Below are 16,624 nucleotides of genomic sequence, written 5' to 3' on the forward strand. Positions count from 1 at the left end.
ACAAGCAATAAGCGAGTCAGGTTTTCACAAGAGAAACTAGTCCGTTAAACAATCAGAGCCAAGATTCAACTGACAAAGTTCAGTGAGAATAATAAAAGCGCACTATTTTGTTTGCTGCCTTGTTGGCTTATAAATTTTAGGTTATTGGCCTTCTTTCACCCAGGAGCCTTTGCTGCCGTGTTATCTCCATTCTAGGTGTTTTACATGCAAGCACCGTAGGTTGAGTGGATGGAAAGGATCTCGAAATGTCATTGTTCCAAAATGGAGCACCATAGTGGAAAGCCTGAAATCGCACCACCTTGCAAAGCAATCAGAGTCACTGCTATTCAGCAAACCACTGCACATCCATTCAAAGTGGCTCTGTGCAGAATGGCAGCACAAGTCTTTCTTATTGCCTCTGTAATTTAAAAGCAGCTTTAATTTGCCTTAACTTTTAAAAGTTAAAGAAAAATGTTAATGCATTCAGAGACTCTCTTGAAGTCATTTACCATCAGTCATTTTTCATACCAGCCCATGTCTAACTTTGGCCAAAGAGCCTTGAAAAAAAACCTCAACCTTTTTTTAAGCTTACTGAACCAATAAATGTAAGATTAAAGAACACCAGCAAGTCACATAAGACCTCTCAAATTTCAAGGTTTCTTGAAGCACCTGAATAAGTAATCATAGTAGTAAAAGTGGCCTAGAAAATGACAAACTTATTTCAATATATATTACAAAATGTGGATTAAATGACATTAAACTTCTCTACTTCTTTCCTCCATTTTATCCATTTTATCAAACTATGCTTCCAATATATCTTCACAAGTGAGATGTAATTATGCTGTGAAATTATTTGATGATGTTTCCAGCTGATAGTTTGGGGGGTGAAACTGATTTTGTCACTGACATACTCACTATATGGGCAGAGAAAGAAAGATAGAGAGAGCTAGTATGTCTTAAAGGGGGAGCGTTCGATTTTCTGTGTGATGACAGTCGCTGTCAGATGCCTTTTGATGTTTATGCCGGAGACAGATGTTCCACATTAAATGGACCTGGCACAAGGCTGGACACCATGTGGGATGTTTCCCTGCTCTGCCAAGGCCCACTCCAACACACAAATATAAACACACTTACACAGAGAGACATAAATACTGACCTAGAGACAAGCTGAGACATAGATCAAAACAGACTGAAAGGCATGCATGCAAAGACTGACAAGCAGACAAACTGTCTGTCCAAAACTAAATGACACTTATACACAACTTCCATTAAATTTAAATGCGAGCCAAAATGGGTTTTCAGTTTATTCTATGATGGTATTAACCCCGCTGACCTCCTGGAATGAAGTTCAACTCTTTCCTCCTTTCAGTCATCATTTAATGTCTCTGCCTTTGAAGTCTAAAGGGGGAAAATATCTACACACACGCATTTAATGTAGTTGTATGTGTGCTTTCTCTGATCCACCTGATCTCTTTTCCTTCCTCTCTGTTGCATCTCAAACAAGGCGGAGCTGGAGGAAGGAGGCTTTGATTTCCCTGACAGGCCTTTGTCTGCTTTTGTTTACTGTCTTCTCCACTGCTCGCACACCCTTTGGTGCAGAGAAGAAGAAGGCTGTGTTTTAATAAGACAGTTCGTTGTCACATTTTCTCTGATGCTATATTTAATTTATATGAATGGAAAAGGTTATATGCTGTAGTTTTGTGTCTAATGGGCCAGTCGATCACCTGATGAAGAACATGGATCATAATTGCTTCCCCTTCAGATCTGCTTCTGTTTTTGTGTCTGTGTGTTTTAGATGTTGTGGAGCCAGCCAGCTGTCCTGCAGTCACAGACTTTGTGTGTCACAATGGTGACTGCATTGAGTCCCACCTGGTGTGCGACAACAAGGCCGACTGTGCTGATGAATCAGATGAGATAGACTGTGGTGAGTAGAGATGGGAAATAGATTTCTTTGGCATTGGAAGAGAATCTGTCTGACTGTAGAGAAGGAAAAACAACTTTCATCCCACACTTCTCAGCCTTTTCTTCCATCTTTCTCTCTCTGTCTGTCTGTCTCGTAGACCGTATACTTGGCTTGCCAGGTGCTTGTAATTTCAACATGGATGAAAACCAGTGGGAAAAGACCTGCCAGCTTTCTCAGGACCCTGATGATGACTTTGATTGGAGGATAAGTCACCAGACTGAGACATCAGGAGCCGGACCTTCCTCTGACCACAGTCCAGGTCAGTATCCGCTCTGCTGCCAAACTTGTCTCCTAGAAATTACATTTATATACAAGTCCTCCAAATTAAACCAAGTATGTTGTTAGTTGGTGCCTTGTATAACAACAATATAAGCATTTTCTGATCTGATGCTCCTATATGCAGGACAACATAATTTGTCGGTGCCTTCCAAAGCCATTTGGAATAGTCGTTTTAACCTAAAGCATACTCATTCCCTAAAAATGTAAGAAATGTTGATGCTGAACTACTCTGTTCACTGACAACACTGTTCATGTGCATGCACTCAAAGCACTTACTTAAAATTAGGGAAACATTGTCTTGGTTAAGAACTTGAAAGTGACTTGAAACATTTAACCAAAACTTCTTTCTCCAACCTTTTCCAAAGTGCTTTTGTTGCCTAAACATAACAACAAGCAAACCCCTCCCTGCATCCTCCTCCTTAACTGGCAACATTGCCTGTGAACATAATCCATGAAGTGACTACATGAACGTCCCTTCAGGTTTTAATTATATAAGTGGGAACTTGAAAAACTATTTTCATGCATGGGTTTGTGACCTTTGACCTCTTCATCGTGACAAATGAGTATAAACACAGCTGTACATTTACACCAAGGGTCTTGTTTTTATTCAAAACTCACCTCATGTGCTTTTTTTCTGCCTTGCTTTTTAGTGAAGGATTAATAATACTGTCAAAAAAACACATTTGTCAGAATTAAGACCAAACAACTTGTGCATCCTCCTGACATGCTCCTTGTTTTCAGCTCTCAGGCAGCTCAGTGCACTGTCTTTGTAATTACAAGTTGACGGCTGGGAAATAGGAGCTTCTGACATGCATGTGAACGCAGGGTTAATAATACATCCTGATCAATGTCATGCTGAGTCAAACTGAGCTTAACAGCAATGGACTTGTTGTTGTTGTTTGCCGGATAGCCATTGATGCTGCTGCGTCGAAACATGATTTTTTTTTTTTTTTTGCTCCTGATAGATTGAAAATTAATCTTAGAGAATATATCACCATCACTGGGGCAGAGGTTGTAATTGCCCTCATCTTTACAAGGCAATGTAAACCCCCCATTTCCATGTGGCTTTTCCTGTAATTGTCATTCATGAATTATTGTATTGTACATTGGCTGTTGGTATTTCTTCTGTTTGTTGATGCTGCATGGCTGAGACATAAAGAAAAGCAGCATGAGAATAATAAAAAAATCTAATTACAGTTTTATATAGCAGGAGGTCATTTGAGGGAAAATATTTAGCAGTGTGCAGTTAGCTTTACTTCACAGAGAGAAAATGGAAGCAAAAGACAACAAATAATGCAGATCCATGAGTCACTTCAGTCCTTTAACATTCGTTAGATTTTGGGCTTGATCAAATTTTTAGCTTTTTTCTGCTTCTTAAAATTACAGAATTTGCTTCTTTCTCTGTAAATTTCTGATTGTAAAATAAATGTATTTAGTTGAACTGTTGGTTGAACAAAATACGGTTTTGAAGACTTCACCTTTGACATTTCAAAGCAATTTTTTGACTATCTGCTGATGTATTTATTGAAAAATAATTGGCAGCTCAATCAATTTCTGAATGCTAATAATTATTAGTTGCAGCTTTAGATTATTTTGGGATGTATAGTAGATACATATACTGTATACAGTGGAGGCTGCTTGCAGAGACAATGTGATGGTGAGGGTGATATTGGACTGGAGGAGGTCTGTTAACACCAACTCATCATATCACCCAGTATATTGCAGTAAGTGACTGTAAACTTGAAGACATAGCAGTGTTTTTACGCTGACCCCAACTTAACCAACTGTCCTTTTCTGTGATGTGCTGTAGCTATAATTTTTCCTTTTACTGGCTTTGCCGAGAGCACGCCCACTTGGGATTGGCCAGTTGAGTTTATTGATTGGAGAGATGAATCTGGACACTGGGCACTGTGTCATAGATTGAATTGATGATCTCACTACAGTGCAGATCAATAAACCTGGCTGTCTCTAAGACCCCCCCCCACACACACACACGCACACACACAAACGCAAGACAAGACATGATTCTGCAGACATAATGTATTTGCATTATCAGGTGATGTTAAAATCTGAATGATGGAGCAACATCTTTGTACACAGCAGTTGTTGGGAAACAATGTTTACGTGAATGAATGCACAGGCTTTATTTCGATTTTCAGTTTTTGAGTCAGAGGGGAAGAATCTAGTGTTGTGGGTGGGAGCTGAGTTTGCTGTGTGCTCTGGATTGTGTTGGCTTAAATCCCTTTTAACTCATGTGGAAAACTCCCACTTTGTTCTGGCATCGCACAGATGCCGTCTCATCTCTGAGCCTAGCCGAGCCGAAGAAGCTCTGCTGAGCTTTTGGCTGTAGGCTACAACATTTCACAACAGCACAAATGCTTTCCTCTGTCCAAATATTATGTATATTGGAATCAACAGAAGAAAGTTATTGGATATCTTTCTTGCCGGAAAGCTGAAATTGGATGGTTGAGCAGCATTTAGCCATGGATATTCTTTCACCGCACAGTGATGTATTACTCATATCTTACGTAAATGTACTGCAAATGTGAAGTGTTCTATACTCTATTTATCTAAAGGTGGTGGAGGGAAGTTCTTGTATATACACTCAGCCACTCAGAGGGATGGCGATGTTGCCAAGGTGACAACCAGGACTCCATTTCCAGCCAGCGTCGGCCTGTGTCACCTGCGCTTCTGGTTCTTCATGCATGGCTCGGACAAGATGGGAACACTGAAGGTGATCTAATCTGAGCAACATTTTCAAAAATGATTCAAAGTCTCTCTGTTTTGTCAGGCATCACACTTCCAAACATGTTTTCTTTTTTTGTCATCGGCTGTCAGATGATCCATCACAGTCAACCTGAAGGCTTAATTTGGTTCCGTCAGAAATTGCTGTCCTATTTTACTGAGCCTCTCACTATGTCACCCTTTGCTTACCGTCAATCACCTGATACCCACAGGAAGGAATAAAAGTCTCCCTGCCAGGAAGTAATCCATCAAAGCACATCACCTTACAAACTTCATTATCACATCCATCCTTTCATGTCTTTTTTAGGTGTCTTTGTCAGCTGGGTTAATTTTCAAAACAACAAACAATAAGCAAAAAAATGAACTAATTAGAAAGGATGTGTGCTCAATAAAAAAAAAAAAGTGACGTGGCTGTCGGCTATTCATCTGACTTTTCAAAAATACGATCAACATATAAAATTATTCCTTATTACAGATTAAACTACCCAACAACATACCAAGTAGATAGTAGTCAGTAACATTAGATCAACCTCGCCCAGCTGCCACATTAAATTTAATACATCAATAATAAAAATGCAATAATAATAATGTGAAAGGTGAAAGTCTGCAAAATGAGCACTTAGTGACACATTTAGTACTTGATTACTTGAGTACATTTTATTTCCGTTTTGTTTTTGCTAAACTATTTGTTTACATACAGACTGAAGTACATTTCTGTTTCGCTGTTTTAATTATTTAATTTACTTCCTGCTCTATAGGTCTACACCGTTGGACCCAGTGGTACCAGTCTGTTGATGTGGGCGGCAACTGGAAACCATGGCAACCAGTGGACATATGCGAGTGTCATCATGTCCAACCCAGCACCTTTTAGAGTGACCTTCCAGGCAGAGGTGGGTGGAGACATATGGACAGACATCGCCCTGGATGACATCTCCTACACCGCAGAGTGCATGGTTGGAGGTAAAGCTATTATACTTTTTTTTTTTTTTTTTCTCTGTGGTCTTTTTGCCCTTGCACTTCCAATTACTTTTTTGTTTTTTCCTCATTTCCTGCCCTGCCAGCGCTCTGCTCATTTTTCACGCTTTTCCTCCAATTTTCACCTTCTCCCTTTTCCTCTTTTTCCACATTTTCTGCCCTCCAACAGCCATGGGTCCTCTCTTCCGTTTCCATATAAATTGTGTGGACCCTCAGGAAGAGTGTAGTAAGTTAATGGAGCCTGTTGCCCTGTAGGCCCATATAAATTCACAGTGGAGACTGGGTCAGACGCGAGGGACAGGACAGAGGGCAATGGGGGGGGGAAAGCAATTACATTTATATTGTGTTGTTTCCTTACTCTCACCCCTCTGTTCTCCTTTCACCCCTGAACTGGCTCTTCTCTGCAAAGTAGCTCCTGTGATCTCAAAAAAAAACCTATTAGCATACCTCTCTTTTTTTCACTGTGTACACACTGTGATTCCTCACTCAGGGATGCTTGCTGCGTGTGAAAAAAAAAAAGGGATTACTCAGCTTTCTGTGTACATGTGTCTTTCCTGTGATATGTCACCTCAGGACCCGTAACTCCTCAGCCTCTGACCTGTGGTGTGGACCAGTTCCAGTGTGCGTACTCCTTCCAGTGCATCCCAGAGAGCTGGTGGTGTGACAGTGAGCCTGACTGTGCTGACAAGTCTGATGAAGAGCATTGTATGACCTTGGTACCCGGTACTCTTCCTCCTCAAGACCGCTGTTCTACTGGGTATTTTCAGTGTTCAAACTACCTCTGCCTCCCCGCCATACTGCGCTGTGACGGCGTCCCCGACTGTCCCAACGGAGAAGATGAGTACAGTTGCCGTAAGTATGTGTGTGTCTTTGTTAAGTAGGATTAGGTTTGACTGGATCAGTGCCAGTGTAGAGATGGGGACAGACAAAACACCTAGAAGTTGAATAATAAATAGTAACAAACATATGGCACAAGAACAGCTGAAGTATATCACATACTCTGCTTATAGGTTAGAGGTCACCCCCCCACCCCCCCACCCCCCCACCCGACTTTCCTGTCTCTCTCTCACTGCAACTATCGAATTTAAGGCAGAAATGCCCCAAATAATAATAAGAAAAAAACATGGTGGAAACTGAGTTAAATTGAGCCAGTTTCATCTCTTTCCCGACACCTCTTGATTGCTCTGGATGATCCACAGATTTCACAGTAAACTGCCTTCATTGGAAACACTTTCTAACCGAAGAAATAGTTTCTATAAAAACTGCTGACAGTGCTGCAGGTTCTGTGGATCATCCAAATACTTTCCTTAACCTCCTTTGTATTGGGGTGGAGACAGAAATCTCAGAGATGCATATCTTAAAACCTGGGCACATAAAAACAAAACTGTACGTGCGTGACTGAATATCGCTACAGACAAGTGATTTTGAAGCAGGTTCAGTTGCTGGTCTAATGTGCTGTATGTCCTTTAAAGTGAAAGTCAGTCAAACTTTACTCCACTTTTTGACTATAAAAAGAGTCGTCGGGCCATTTTTTGTAGTCCCAGTAGACTCTGTTACATCCTTTCAACCTGTTCATGCTGTATTGTTTTGGAGTACATGGTTTTACCCCTCTTCATTTTTTAAACCTCTCCTCCCTGCCCCTGACTTTTAAATCTCATCATAAAACCCTTATTTTTCTGACAATCTCAACAATTAGCGATGTGACTACATTATCACTAATCATTACTCGGTTACACTTATTTACCTTATTCTCACTTACATTATTGAAGTGTATTTTCAAGCACTGCGTTCTTGGTTGAGACCAGCAGGTTTACATTGCCTGGCAGGGGAAAGACTTTTTTGGCCCGAAAACAGTTTGTTAAACTGTTGAAGTGGATTGAATTGTTTGAATTTTCATGCAAGAACTGATGGCATGTCTGCTTGGAAATCCTTCCCTGTGAGACTAATGTCCATATAGGAAAGCATACACACATTTTCTCACAGATTAGGATCAAAGTGTCAAAGCAGCTTTAAATTCTCTAATCCCTTTTATAGTATGCTCATAGTGATCTGTGAATACACCACTCAGACACGCTGCCCCCCCCCCCCCCACCCCACCCCTAACCCCCTCTACATATTTTACCAATTTTTCCTGTCTCTGCCTCTCATTTTTTCCACCAGCTCTGCTGCAGTGTGAGCTGGGAGAACTGGTGTGTGAACAAGGTTCACCTGCTTGTATCCCACTTCAGAAGCGCTGTGACCACTCCTCCGACTGTCTGCCTTTCCACTCTGATGAGTCCAGCTGCGATGGTAACATGTTTTTTACTGTCCATTGTCCATTTTATGATTCCCTGACCTTGAAGACACGGTGGTGCATACTGCGCCTTTCACTTCTGAGTATATATTCCTGTATCTAGTTTCTGCTTCCCTCAGTGACTGAATGTTTTACTTTCAGATTTATTTTGATGATGTAAATCATTATGACATCTAGTTAAAATATGGCTTTCTAGCAGGATGACAGGCTGTCGTTCTTTTATCTGTTTGTTTACATAAAACAAGATCATTTCTTATTACATACTGTTTTTCACTATATTATACTCCCGCGAGTCACCAGTCACTTTTGACTAAAGTATTGCCAAAGCTGTGTCAGAGAACGAAGCCGTGTCTGCTCATTTCCACCCAAATCACTGACTCTCAGGACATTTTCAAGTCTGGCTGTTTAGTCTTCAAAGCACACCTCACAGGTTACTGCATGCTGCCAAAATCCATTAAACCCTCCGCTTCTCTGCGTTTTCAGGAATAAGACCAAGCCTCCCATTTAACCTGCATTCAGTGCCAAGCCAAAGTCACTTTATCAAGAGCTGCGCAGGACGCCAGGGTTTCATAATGGTGTTTCGAACATGATGATCATTTAACAGGCAACCCTCGCACAACCTATGGAGGCAAGAGTATTCGTCATCGGATGTAGAGGCAGAAAATAGATGTACTAAAGAATGTTTGTGGTTTAATGTACATACTGATGCTATCTGGAGAGGTTAATGGATGAGACTGTAAAGTGCACAGTTTTTCCGGGCAACATAATTCACTAGTTTCATTTTCTTATGTCAGAGCAGCGGCATGCTTGAGTGTGCTTCTGTTTCCTGTCAGGTGAAGAGAGAAATGGAAAATGACAGAGAAACAGAGAAGAGGAAAAGCTTTGGAAGATTTTCTTTTTTGTGTGTTTTTTGTTTATACGTGGTGATGGTCAGTTTCATTTTGCAGATTGTCCTCCAATGTATTGCCTGGATCGTGGTTCATGCCTTGTGGAGAGACACGGGCCTGTTTGCATGTGAGTTCAACACATACACACACACACACAAACATGCATTCATTAGCACACAAATGCGCACACCTACACACTCATAAACATGCACAAACAAAGATAAGTATCATGTCCCCCCCCCATCCTTTATCTTTCTTTGTGAGACTTAAAACATGGAAATCCCATCAGTCTTGTTTCTTTCCCTGAAAAAGACACGCTCCATGAAGCATGTGGGAATCTGCTTATCCCCCACAGCTTAACCAGGGTGGTTCTGCCCTCATTTATCCACCAGTTCAGTGGTGTTTCCTGGGAAATCTCTGATGGATTCTCCTGGTCAATATTTAAACATGGCCCCTGCTACCAATGGTCTTGCTGGTAGACCACAAAAAATTCATGCATCAGATTAATCTGCTGAGAAGTTGGCATAGGACCGTCTCAAAAAACACATTCAAGACAAACACGACGCTCACTCTGCTGGAGGATTTTTAGGAAACTCGTGAATCTGGTTGTCTGCATCAGCAGCCTGGAATGTCTGCAATGAGATATTTCATTATAAAAGTACGAATGCAATTATGGGACTCAATGCTGGATCTGCTAACATCATTATGCGCCAGTGAATCCTCTTTGAGAGGTTCACATTTCTCCATTCTCGTGTCAAAAAGTTCAATTCTCCTATAACTTGATGCGAATTGTGCAGTAGGCACGATACATGTGCTCATACTGTCACATAAGGAACTGCCTGCCGTTTCACTGTGACATTTGACAGCATTTTTTTCTTGTGTTCTCTCCCTCCAACAGCTGCCTTAGGGTCTTTATGCGGGTCGCTGTCCTCCGTCACACCTGTCACTGCAACATTGCCGACTGTATAGACGAATATTTTCTCTTCTAGTATCTGTCACAGACCACTTTGCATTTTAAGAAGTTTTTTGTAGCATCTAACTTCATGACAAATCATTCCCTCTTTATTTCTGTCAGCAAGTCCCCAAATACAACATCTGACACTGCTGAATTTGTTATGATCTCTGATAGCAGGGCCAGTGTGTCACCTTGTGCCACATAATTGCAAATGCAATCCCCACTGAAAATGCTGGAACACGAAAACTCTTGGGGTTTCTGACAGATGAAGATATTTTATGGCTGTTTGTCACAAAAATGCTCCTCTCCTTCTCTCATTCAGCATCATTGTCTTTGATTCTTATTTATTCCCCTGCCCAACATTCCGTAATGCAGCGCCTCCACCGCTGCCTCCTCATTATGTAACAGGACTTCACCACCGCCATTCACTGCACATTGTGGTATGGAACGCCTGAAGCTGTTCCAGCATTGATAACAGCCCTGCTGTAGCAGAACCCGAGGCCAGCATTGGAGGGTACCTCTGGCTCAGTATTTGAATCACGTTTCTCCACTCTGCTAAGCAGGATCCACCAGGGCACCAGGCCAGGGACGGCCCGCTGCCATGGCCAGACTGTCACACAATATGTACCCTGACCCCCTCTGAATGATAATGACACAGTGTGGCTTTGCTGAGAGCGGAGTGTTTCGCATTAGAAGGTCAATGTTGCTCAGAAATCAAGCTGATACTGAACAGATGTTGACTTGGAGCACAGTCTTCGTTTGGGAGAGGAGGAACTTACTTTCTTTCCCAGAGATGCAGAGTTTGTAGCCAAACTATTTGCAATTAGTCTGTGTTTCCATGCAGGATGTCCAGCAGATAAAATTTGCACCATTTGTCCAGATAGTGTTTTTTTTTTGTTTTTTTTAAAAAAAAATCAAATACAGTGTGAGAGAATATGTGTGTAGTCTATTTCCTTTATCTTTTTTAGTATTGTATTTCACTTATTTAGTTTCACTTTTATCATTTACTCTAATGCTGAAGTCATTATATTTTATATTGTCAGTAAAAGACCAAAACCAACAATGCATTAGTCGCTCTCTGAAGACTTTCCAACTCCCCTAGCCTCTTGCAATCAGCCCCAAGCTCATTAATTCCTTATGAAGATGTAAATCTTTAAAAATAGTTGTGAATATTTACTTTCTTTTTTTTTTCTTTTTTTTTTTCTTTTAAAGGCTTTTTAATTTCCGAAAACAGCTGGTTACTGTAGCTTTTAGCAAAGATTAAACAGGAGCAAATGGTACATTTGTTGATGACTATTTTCAGCTGTGTATTAACACACAGTATTTACAGCTGCAGGAGGATTTATGTGGGAGTGACTTGAAATAAATTATGCTCAACCAGTGCAACAGTGATTCACTTATGTGTTTTTAATTGACAACAATTAAGTTAAATGACACAGGAGAATAAGACATATTGGCAACACAAACAATACTATTTAGTTAATTGTTGTTGTTTTTGTTCCTGTTCTTGTGTAATTTATTGACAATAATACAAAATACAGATGTTTACTTTAATCTCATTTTTACAGTTTATATTTCTACTGTCTTATTAGTCTTATTACCTTGTCAGCCTCCTGTAAACTACTTTGAACTGCACTAACTTGTGTGAAAGGTGCTACAACATGAAGTACAATTGATCAGTTGACCCATTGGAACATTTTGCATCGTGCTACCCTACAGTAACTGTGTAGTCATAGTATCAAATTCACATCTTCAGACTTTTTTCCTTGTATCTGATCGCAGGTGTCATCCAGGATGGACAGGAAACCGTTGCCACGTGAGGGAGAAGCCGTCTCCCTCCACCCCGACACCCAAACCAGAGGACACACAGCTGGGTAATAAAGAAGCACACCTCCCTGCTCGTCTCTGTTAAACCGTCTCACCTGAGTTTATTTACTGTATCCTTGCATATCCTCTTAATGTCTCTGCAGTTTATTGCAGGCTGTTTTCTTTGCAAGAATTTAATGCATCTCCCTTCTGTTTAGACTCTGTGTACGTTGGCATCGCTATTGGACTGCTGCTGCTCGTAGCCGGAGTCGCCGTATGTGTTCTGGCTTCATGCAGGAATAAATGTTGCTTAATGTGAGTTCTGGCTACAACAATGACACAGTTGCTCCTTTTGCTAATGATGATGATGATGTTGATGATGAAGGTGATGATGGGTGCATCTGCTGGCTCCACAGAAAGCCCGACCCGATGGACTACGGGGTGATGGATAACCAAGGCTTTGACTGCAGAGCAGAGGTCAGCGCACAGAAATGTCCAATCAATCATCAACAAATTATGTTTGAGCAACATTAGGTTTCGCAGATGTACAAATCTAATTTTTCAACCATTCGCCTCACATTTATTCAATAAGTGGATTTAACATTAGAGGAGGTCAGGAGGTGATCGCCAGGCTTTTCTGCTAGATTACATTTTTGATGTAGGATTATTGATTTTGTGGTTTATGTGGATGTTTGTGCTTATGTGTGCGTTTATTTACACACCGTAGTGCGTATACAGCAGGTAAACACAATGACTGAACTATATAATCTCATCAAATGCAACACCACAAGCTGAGGTGCTGAGAAACAAAACCTCAGTTTATTCAATATCTTTCTGATGCAGTCTGAATAAAAATGGAACATGGTAAGCTTCAGAAATCACAAGGCTTATACACTGGACTGCATTACATAACACAGGTGCAGTGGTGGAGGAAGTTGTCTGATTTTTTACTTAAGTAAAAGTACTAATATAACAAGTAAAAATCCTGCATTCAAAATCCTGCACAAGTAAAAAGTACAGAAGTATCAACAAATTGTCCTGCTGAAAAATGTACCCTGTGGCAGATGCATTATTATATATTTTATTATTATATTGTTAATATTGATGCAACAATGTGTAAGTAGTTTTGTACTGTAGCAGCTGCTTTGGCTGGAGCAAATTTTTACTACTTTCTATGCAAGTGTAGTCATTTTTTTTTTTTTGCGAAATACTGGCCAATTTTACCTCTGTGAGCCTCAAACAATTATTTAAATGAAACCATCTGAACAATTTAGACAGAAAATGTGTATTTGGTGGAACTGCTAACAACTCATACACATCACAAATATGACCAGGAACCTCAGGTAGAACATTGCTGTTTCTGAAAGGGATCCCAAGCAAAGATTGTTGGGAACCACTGTATTTTATGAGCTTATCATATGTGTGTTATGATAAATCCTAACATCTAAGTAGTGTGAAGTAGCATAAAATCGAAACAATCAAGTAAAGAAAATAAGTATAATAAGTACTGAACTTGAGTAAATGTACTTAGTTACTGTCCACCACTTCACATGTGTTCTTATTTGTGCATCCACCCGCAGTTTGCTTTATTTCCGGCAATTTTGAGATTTACTGCTATCACTGAAAAAGATCCCAGCATCAGAAATGATACAATCACAGCTATTCCATTTGGATAATGGCTCCTGTGTGTGTGTGTGCATTTATGAGGGTGCTTTTGTAAAAAGCCAAAATGAGGGAACTGTATGTGAGATCACACGCACACCTTTTTATCTGCGTCGTCGTGCAGTGAGTGTCATTGAGTAATAAAAGCGAGAGTGATGTTGAAAGCCACAACTGTCATGACTGATGATGTAGCTTATCATTGTGTGTGTGTGTGTGTGTGTGTGTGTGTTGTGTGTGTGTGTGTGTGTGTGTGTGTGTGTGTGTGTGCGAGTGTGCGTGTGCTTATGTGGGTGTGTGTGGTGTGTGTAATGCAGTTCTCCTGATGAAATGCAGATTCATGATACTGTACATTACTGATACTTTAAAAATTGATATTTAAAAAAAAGTAAATTATTATTAGAAATGTATGTTTCGCTAATGCCAACAAATTGGAACTGATTATGTTCCAGTGATCAAATACATACACACAACAAATATATGTCACTATATTCTATATCTGTATTGGCATGTGTGTACATGTTTGCTTTCATGTGACTGCCAGTTAGGGTGCAGCTATAAATAGAGAGGTGTAGGTGTGAACTAGTATCTCCACAACACAGACAGATCTGCTTCAGCACTGATTTAACCGAGCAGCGGAAACAGTCTGTGATTATTCCACCTCTGAAAGATGATGAAATGTTTTATGGAGGTTAGAGGTGTAATTATGGACGCATAACGGGTCAATTAGATTTTAATTGCGCCTGCTTTTCGTACGCTCTCACGCATTAAGGCTCATCTAATTTTAAGCAAGTGTACATGATTTTCTCTTCCTCAGCTACCCAGGCCAGGCTGCTGTGCCAGAGTTAATCCCAGGAGGAGCGATAGTCCTGGGCTTTTCATCAGCGTCTACCCCTGGAGGAGAGAGGTGGAGGTGAGGTGTCTCTGCACAGCCTTTTGGCCTTTACTCTAACTATCTGTGCACAAGTCATTGACATGATGTATGTCTCCTTGTGTGTATTCCTGCACAGCAGGGTTCGACCTGGAAAGACGCCAACCTGTCCTTCGCCAACCCATTGTACAATTACTCCCCTGACGTCAGTGGCGCTGAGCACAAAAGCTCGGAAGCATAAAAATTATGGACTTTACATATTGACACTGCAGTAGATCAGGGTCAGACTGTGTTTGCAAACACTTGATGAGTTTGTCTTCACTTGCTGAGGTGCCAAGTGGGGGGAAACAATGCAAAGAATGGAAGAAAGTCAGTGCTGATATGTTGCTGTGATTTACAGCCAAGTTATTTAAAAATTTATGGAATACTCTCCACTGATATAGTACTTCATGTTAAAATAAAAGCTAAAAGCTGTTTGTTAGAGCTGCAGACAAGCCCATGGTTGTTGAATTCAAGACTTGAACAAATTGTGTCATAATAAATACCAATAAATTGAGATTTAAAGAGGTAAACAGCTATAAAAGTTTATCTGCAGGAGCTCTGCTCGACACTACTTCAAACATATGTTTTATAGGATAAAACCTTTAAAGCAATATTTCAACATTTTAGGAAATTTGCTTATCCTCGTTCTTGCAGAGAGTTAGAGATGACAGGATTGCTACCACTGTCATGTCTATGCGGTAAATATGTAGCTACAACAAGAAGCCACTTAGCTTAGCTTAGCATGAACACAGGAAACAGAGAACCTTCTAGCCTGGCTCTGGCCGAGGAAGCAAAACCCACCTATGAACACATTTTAATGCTTACCGATTAACATGTTACATCTTGTTTGTTAAATCCATTAAAAATTTACCCAAAAAGTCAATATCTAGCACTAGACAACAGGACTAAATGGGCATGAGAGCACAGCCAAGAATTTAGATTTAGTCCATTTTGTACGTAATACAGCAAGAGTAGCAGTTCCCCAACACTCTCACTTGCAGAAAACATCCAGTGCTTTGAATTAAAAGGCTCTACTGAACACACACAGCTTCCAAACAGAGTCCTGACTTCATTAGCTATCTGTTTTAATCCTCACAAGTGCAAATAAAATAGCTTGCCCCTGTTTTATTTGCAAATTAAAATCCATTACAAGTCAGCATCCTGCAGCTGCTTTGTGTGTGGTGTGAGCTGACTGTCTAACTATCTGTATCAACCAGCACACAGTACACGGATAATAAACAGCACAGTTAAAACAGTCTTATACAAATTTCATGAGTGTAAAGTCAAGGCCGTTCTCTGCTGTGTCACTGTCCCTGTCCAATATGTACTGATAAAATTCATGGTCATCTTTAGTTGAACCAATAATTTGACATTCTGGGAATTAAGCTCACTTGTTTTCTTGCCAAGAGGTATATAAGATCGATATCACATAACTGCTGTTAAATATGAAGCTGGAGCCAGCGGACGGGAAACTTAGCTTAGAATAAAGACTGGAAATGGTTTAACAGCTAGCCTGGCTCAGTCTGAAGGTTCAAAAATAAATAAAATCTGCCTCTAGCTATGAACCTCTAGTTATATATTTATCATACAGATATGAGAGTGGTGTCACATTCTGATCTACCCCAGCAGATAGCATTAAAGCATACTTCTCTAAATGTTGAATGTCGAAAATCAAATTAGGCAATACAGTTATATCCAGTTTTGCTTGAGGTTGGTGTTGCATTGAATATGAGTTTTGCAATATATCACCTTCTGTTGCTGCTCGTAATTAGATTTTTAGGACATTTTTCAAACCAACACTGTATGTGTCACTGTCGCCCTTCTCTATTTTAATCTCATTAGACAAAGGAGAAAAGAAAAGGTCACATTTTTGCTTCATCAATGTATTACACTGATATCGTACACTACATGTACTGAATTTTGATTAAACCAATGAAACTTGAGTAGCATTTTACCCCATGCTGATGATATATATTATATTCCAGTATTTATAAAATATGCAAAAAGATGGCTGCTGTAATTACTAGCCAAATAATGAAATATATTTCTTATCAGTGTCCTTATTATTCCACAGGCCTTTATCTCACAAGACATTTTGACATGTCACAGCAGGAAAACCAGATGTGTAAACTAAATTAATTATGGCTGAACTCTATTGTTTGCTCAACAT

At 40.2% G+C, this 16,624-nt stretch overlaps 1 protein-coding gene across 1 annotated transcript in view; it reads left to right on the forward strand.

The window, feature by feature from the left end:
• malrd1 (MAM and LDL receptor class A domain containing 1) overlaps positions 1–16,403 on the forward strand; it is a 50,958-nt gene extending 34,555 nt beyond the window's left edge. Inside the window, exons 22-33 of the mRNA XM_056365089.1 lie at positions 1,775–1,903; positions 2,040–2,201; positions 4,798–4,955; positions 5,725–5,926; positions 6,515–6,793; positions 8,102–8,230; positions 9,182–9,248; positions 11,859–11,950; positions 12,101–12,197; positions 12,299–12,359; positions 14,359–14,454; positions 14,555–16,403. Coding sequence (XP_056221064.1) covers positions 1,775–1,903; positions 2,040–2,201; positions 4,798–4,955; positions 5,725–5,926; positions 6,515–6,793; positions 8,102–8,230; positions 9,182–9,248; positions 11,859–11,950; positions 12,101–12,197; positions 12,299–12,359; positions 14,359–14,454; positions 14,555–14,653 — 1,571 coding nt within the window. The 3' untranslated portion in view covers positions 14,654–16,403. The remainder of the gene's footprint in view (positions 1–1,774; positions 1,904–2,039; positions 2,202–4,797; positions 4,956–5,724; positions 5,927–6,514; positions 6,794–8,101; positions 8,231–9,181; positions 9,249–11,858; positions 11,951–12,100; positions 12,198–12,298; positions 12,360–14,358; positions 14,455–14,554) is intronic.
• The last annotated feature ends 221 nt before the right edge of the window (positions 16,404–16,624 follow it).

Source organism: Seriola aureovittata, chromosome 20 (assembly GCF_021018895.1).
Source record: "Seriola aureovittata isolate HTS-2021-v1 ecotype China chromosome 20, ASM2101889v1, whole genome shotgun sequence".
NCBI classification, from domain to species: domain Eukaryota; kingdom Metazoa; phylum Chordata; class Actinopteri; order Carangiformes; family Carangidae; genus Seriola; species Seriola aureovittata.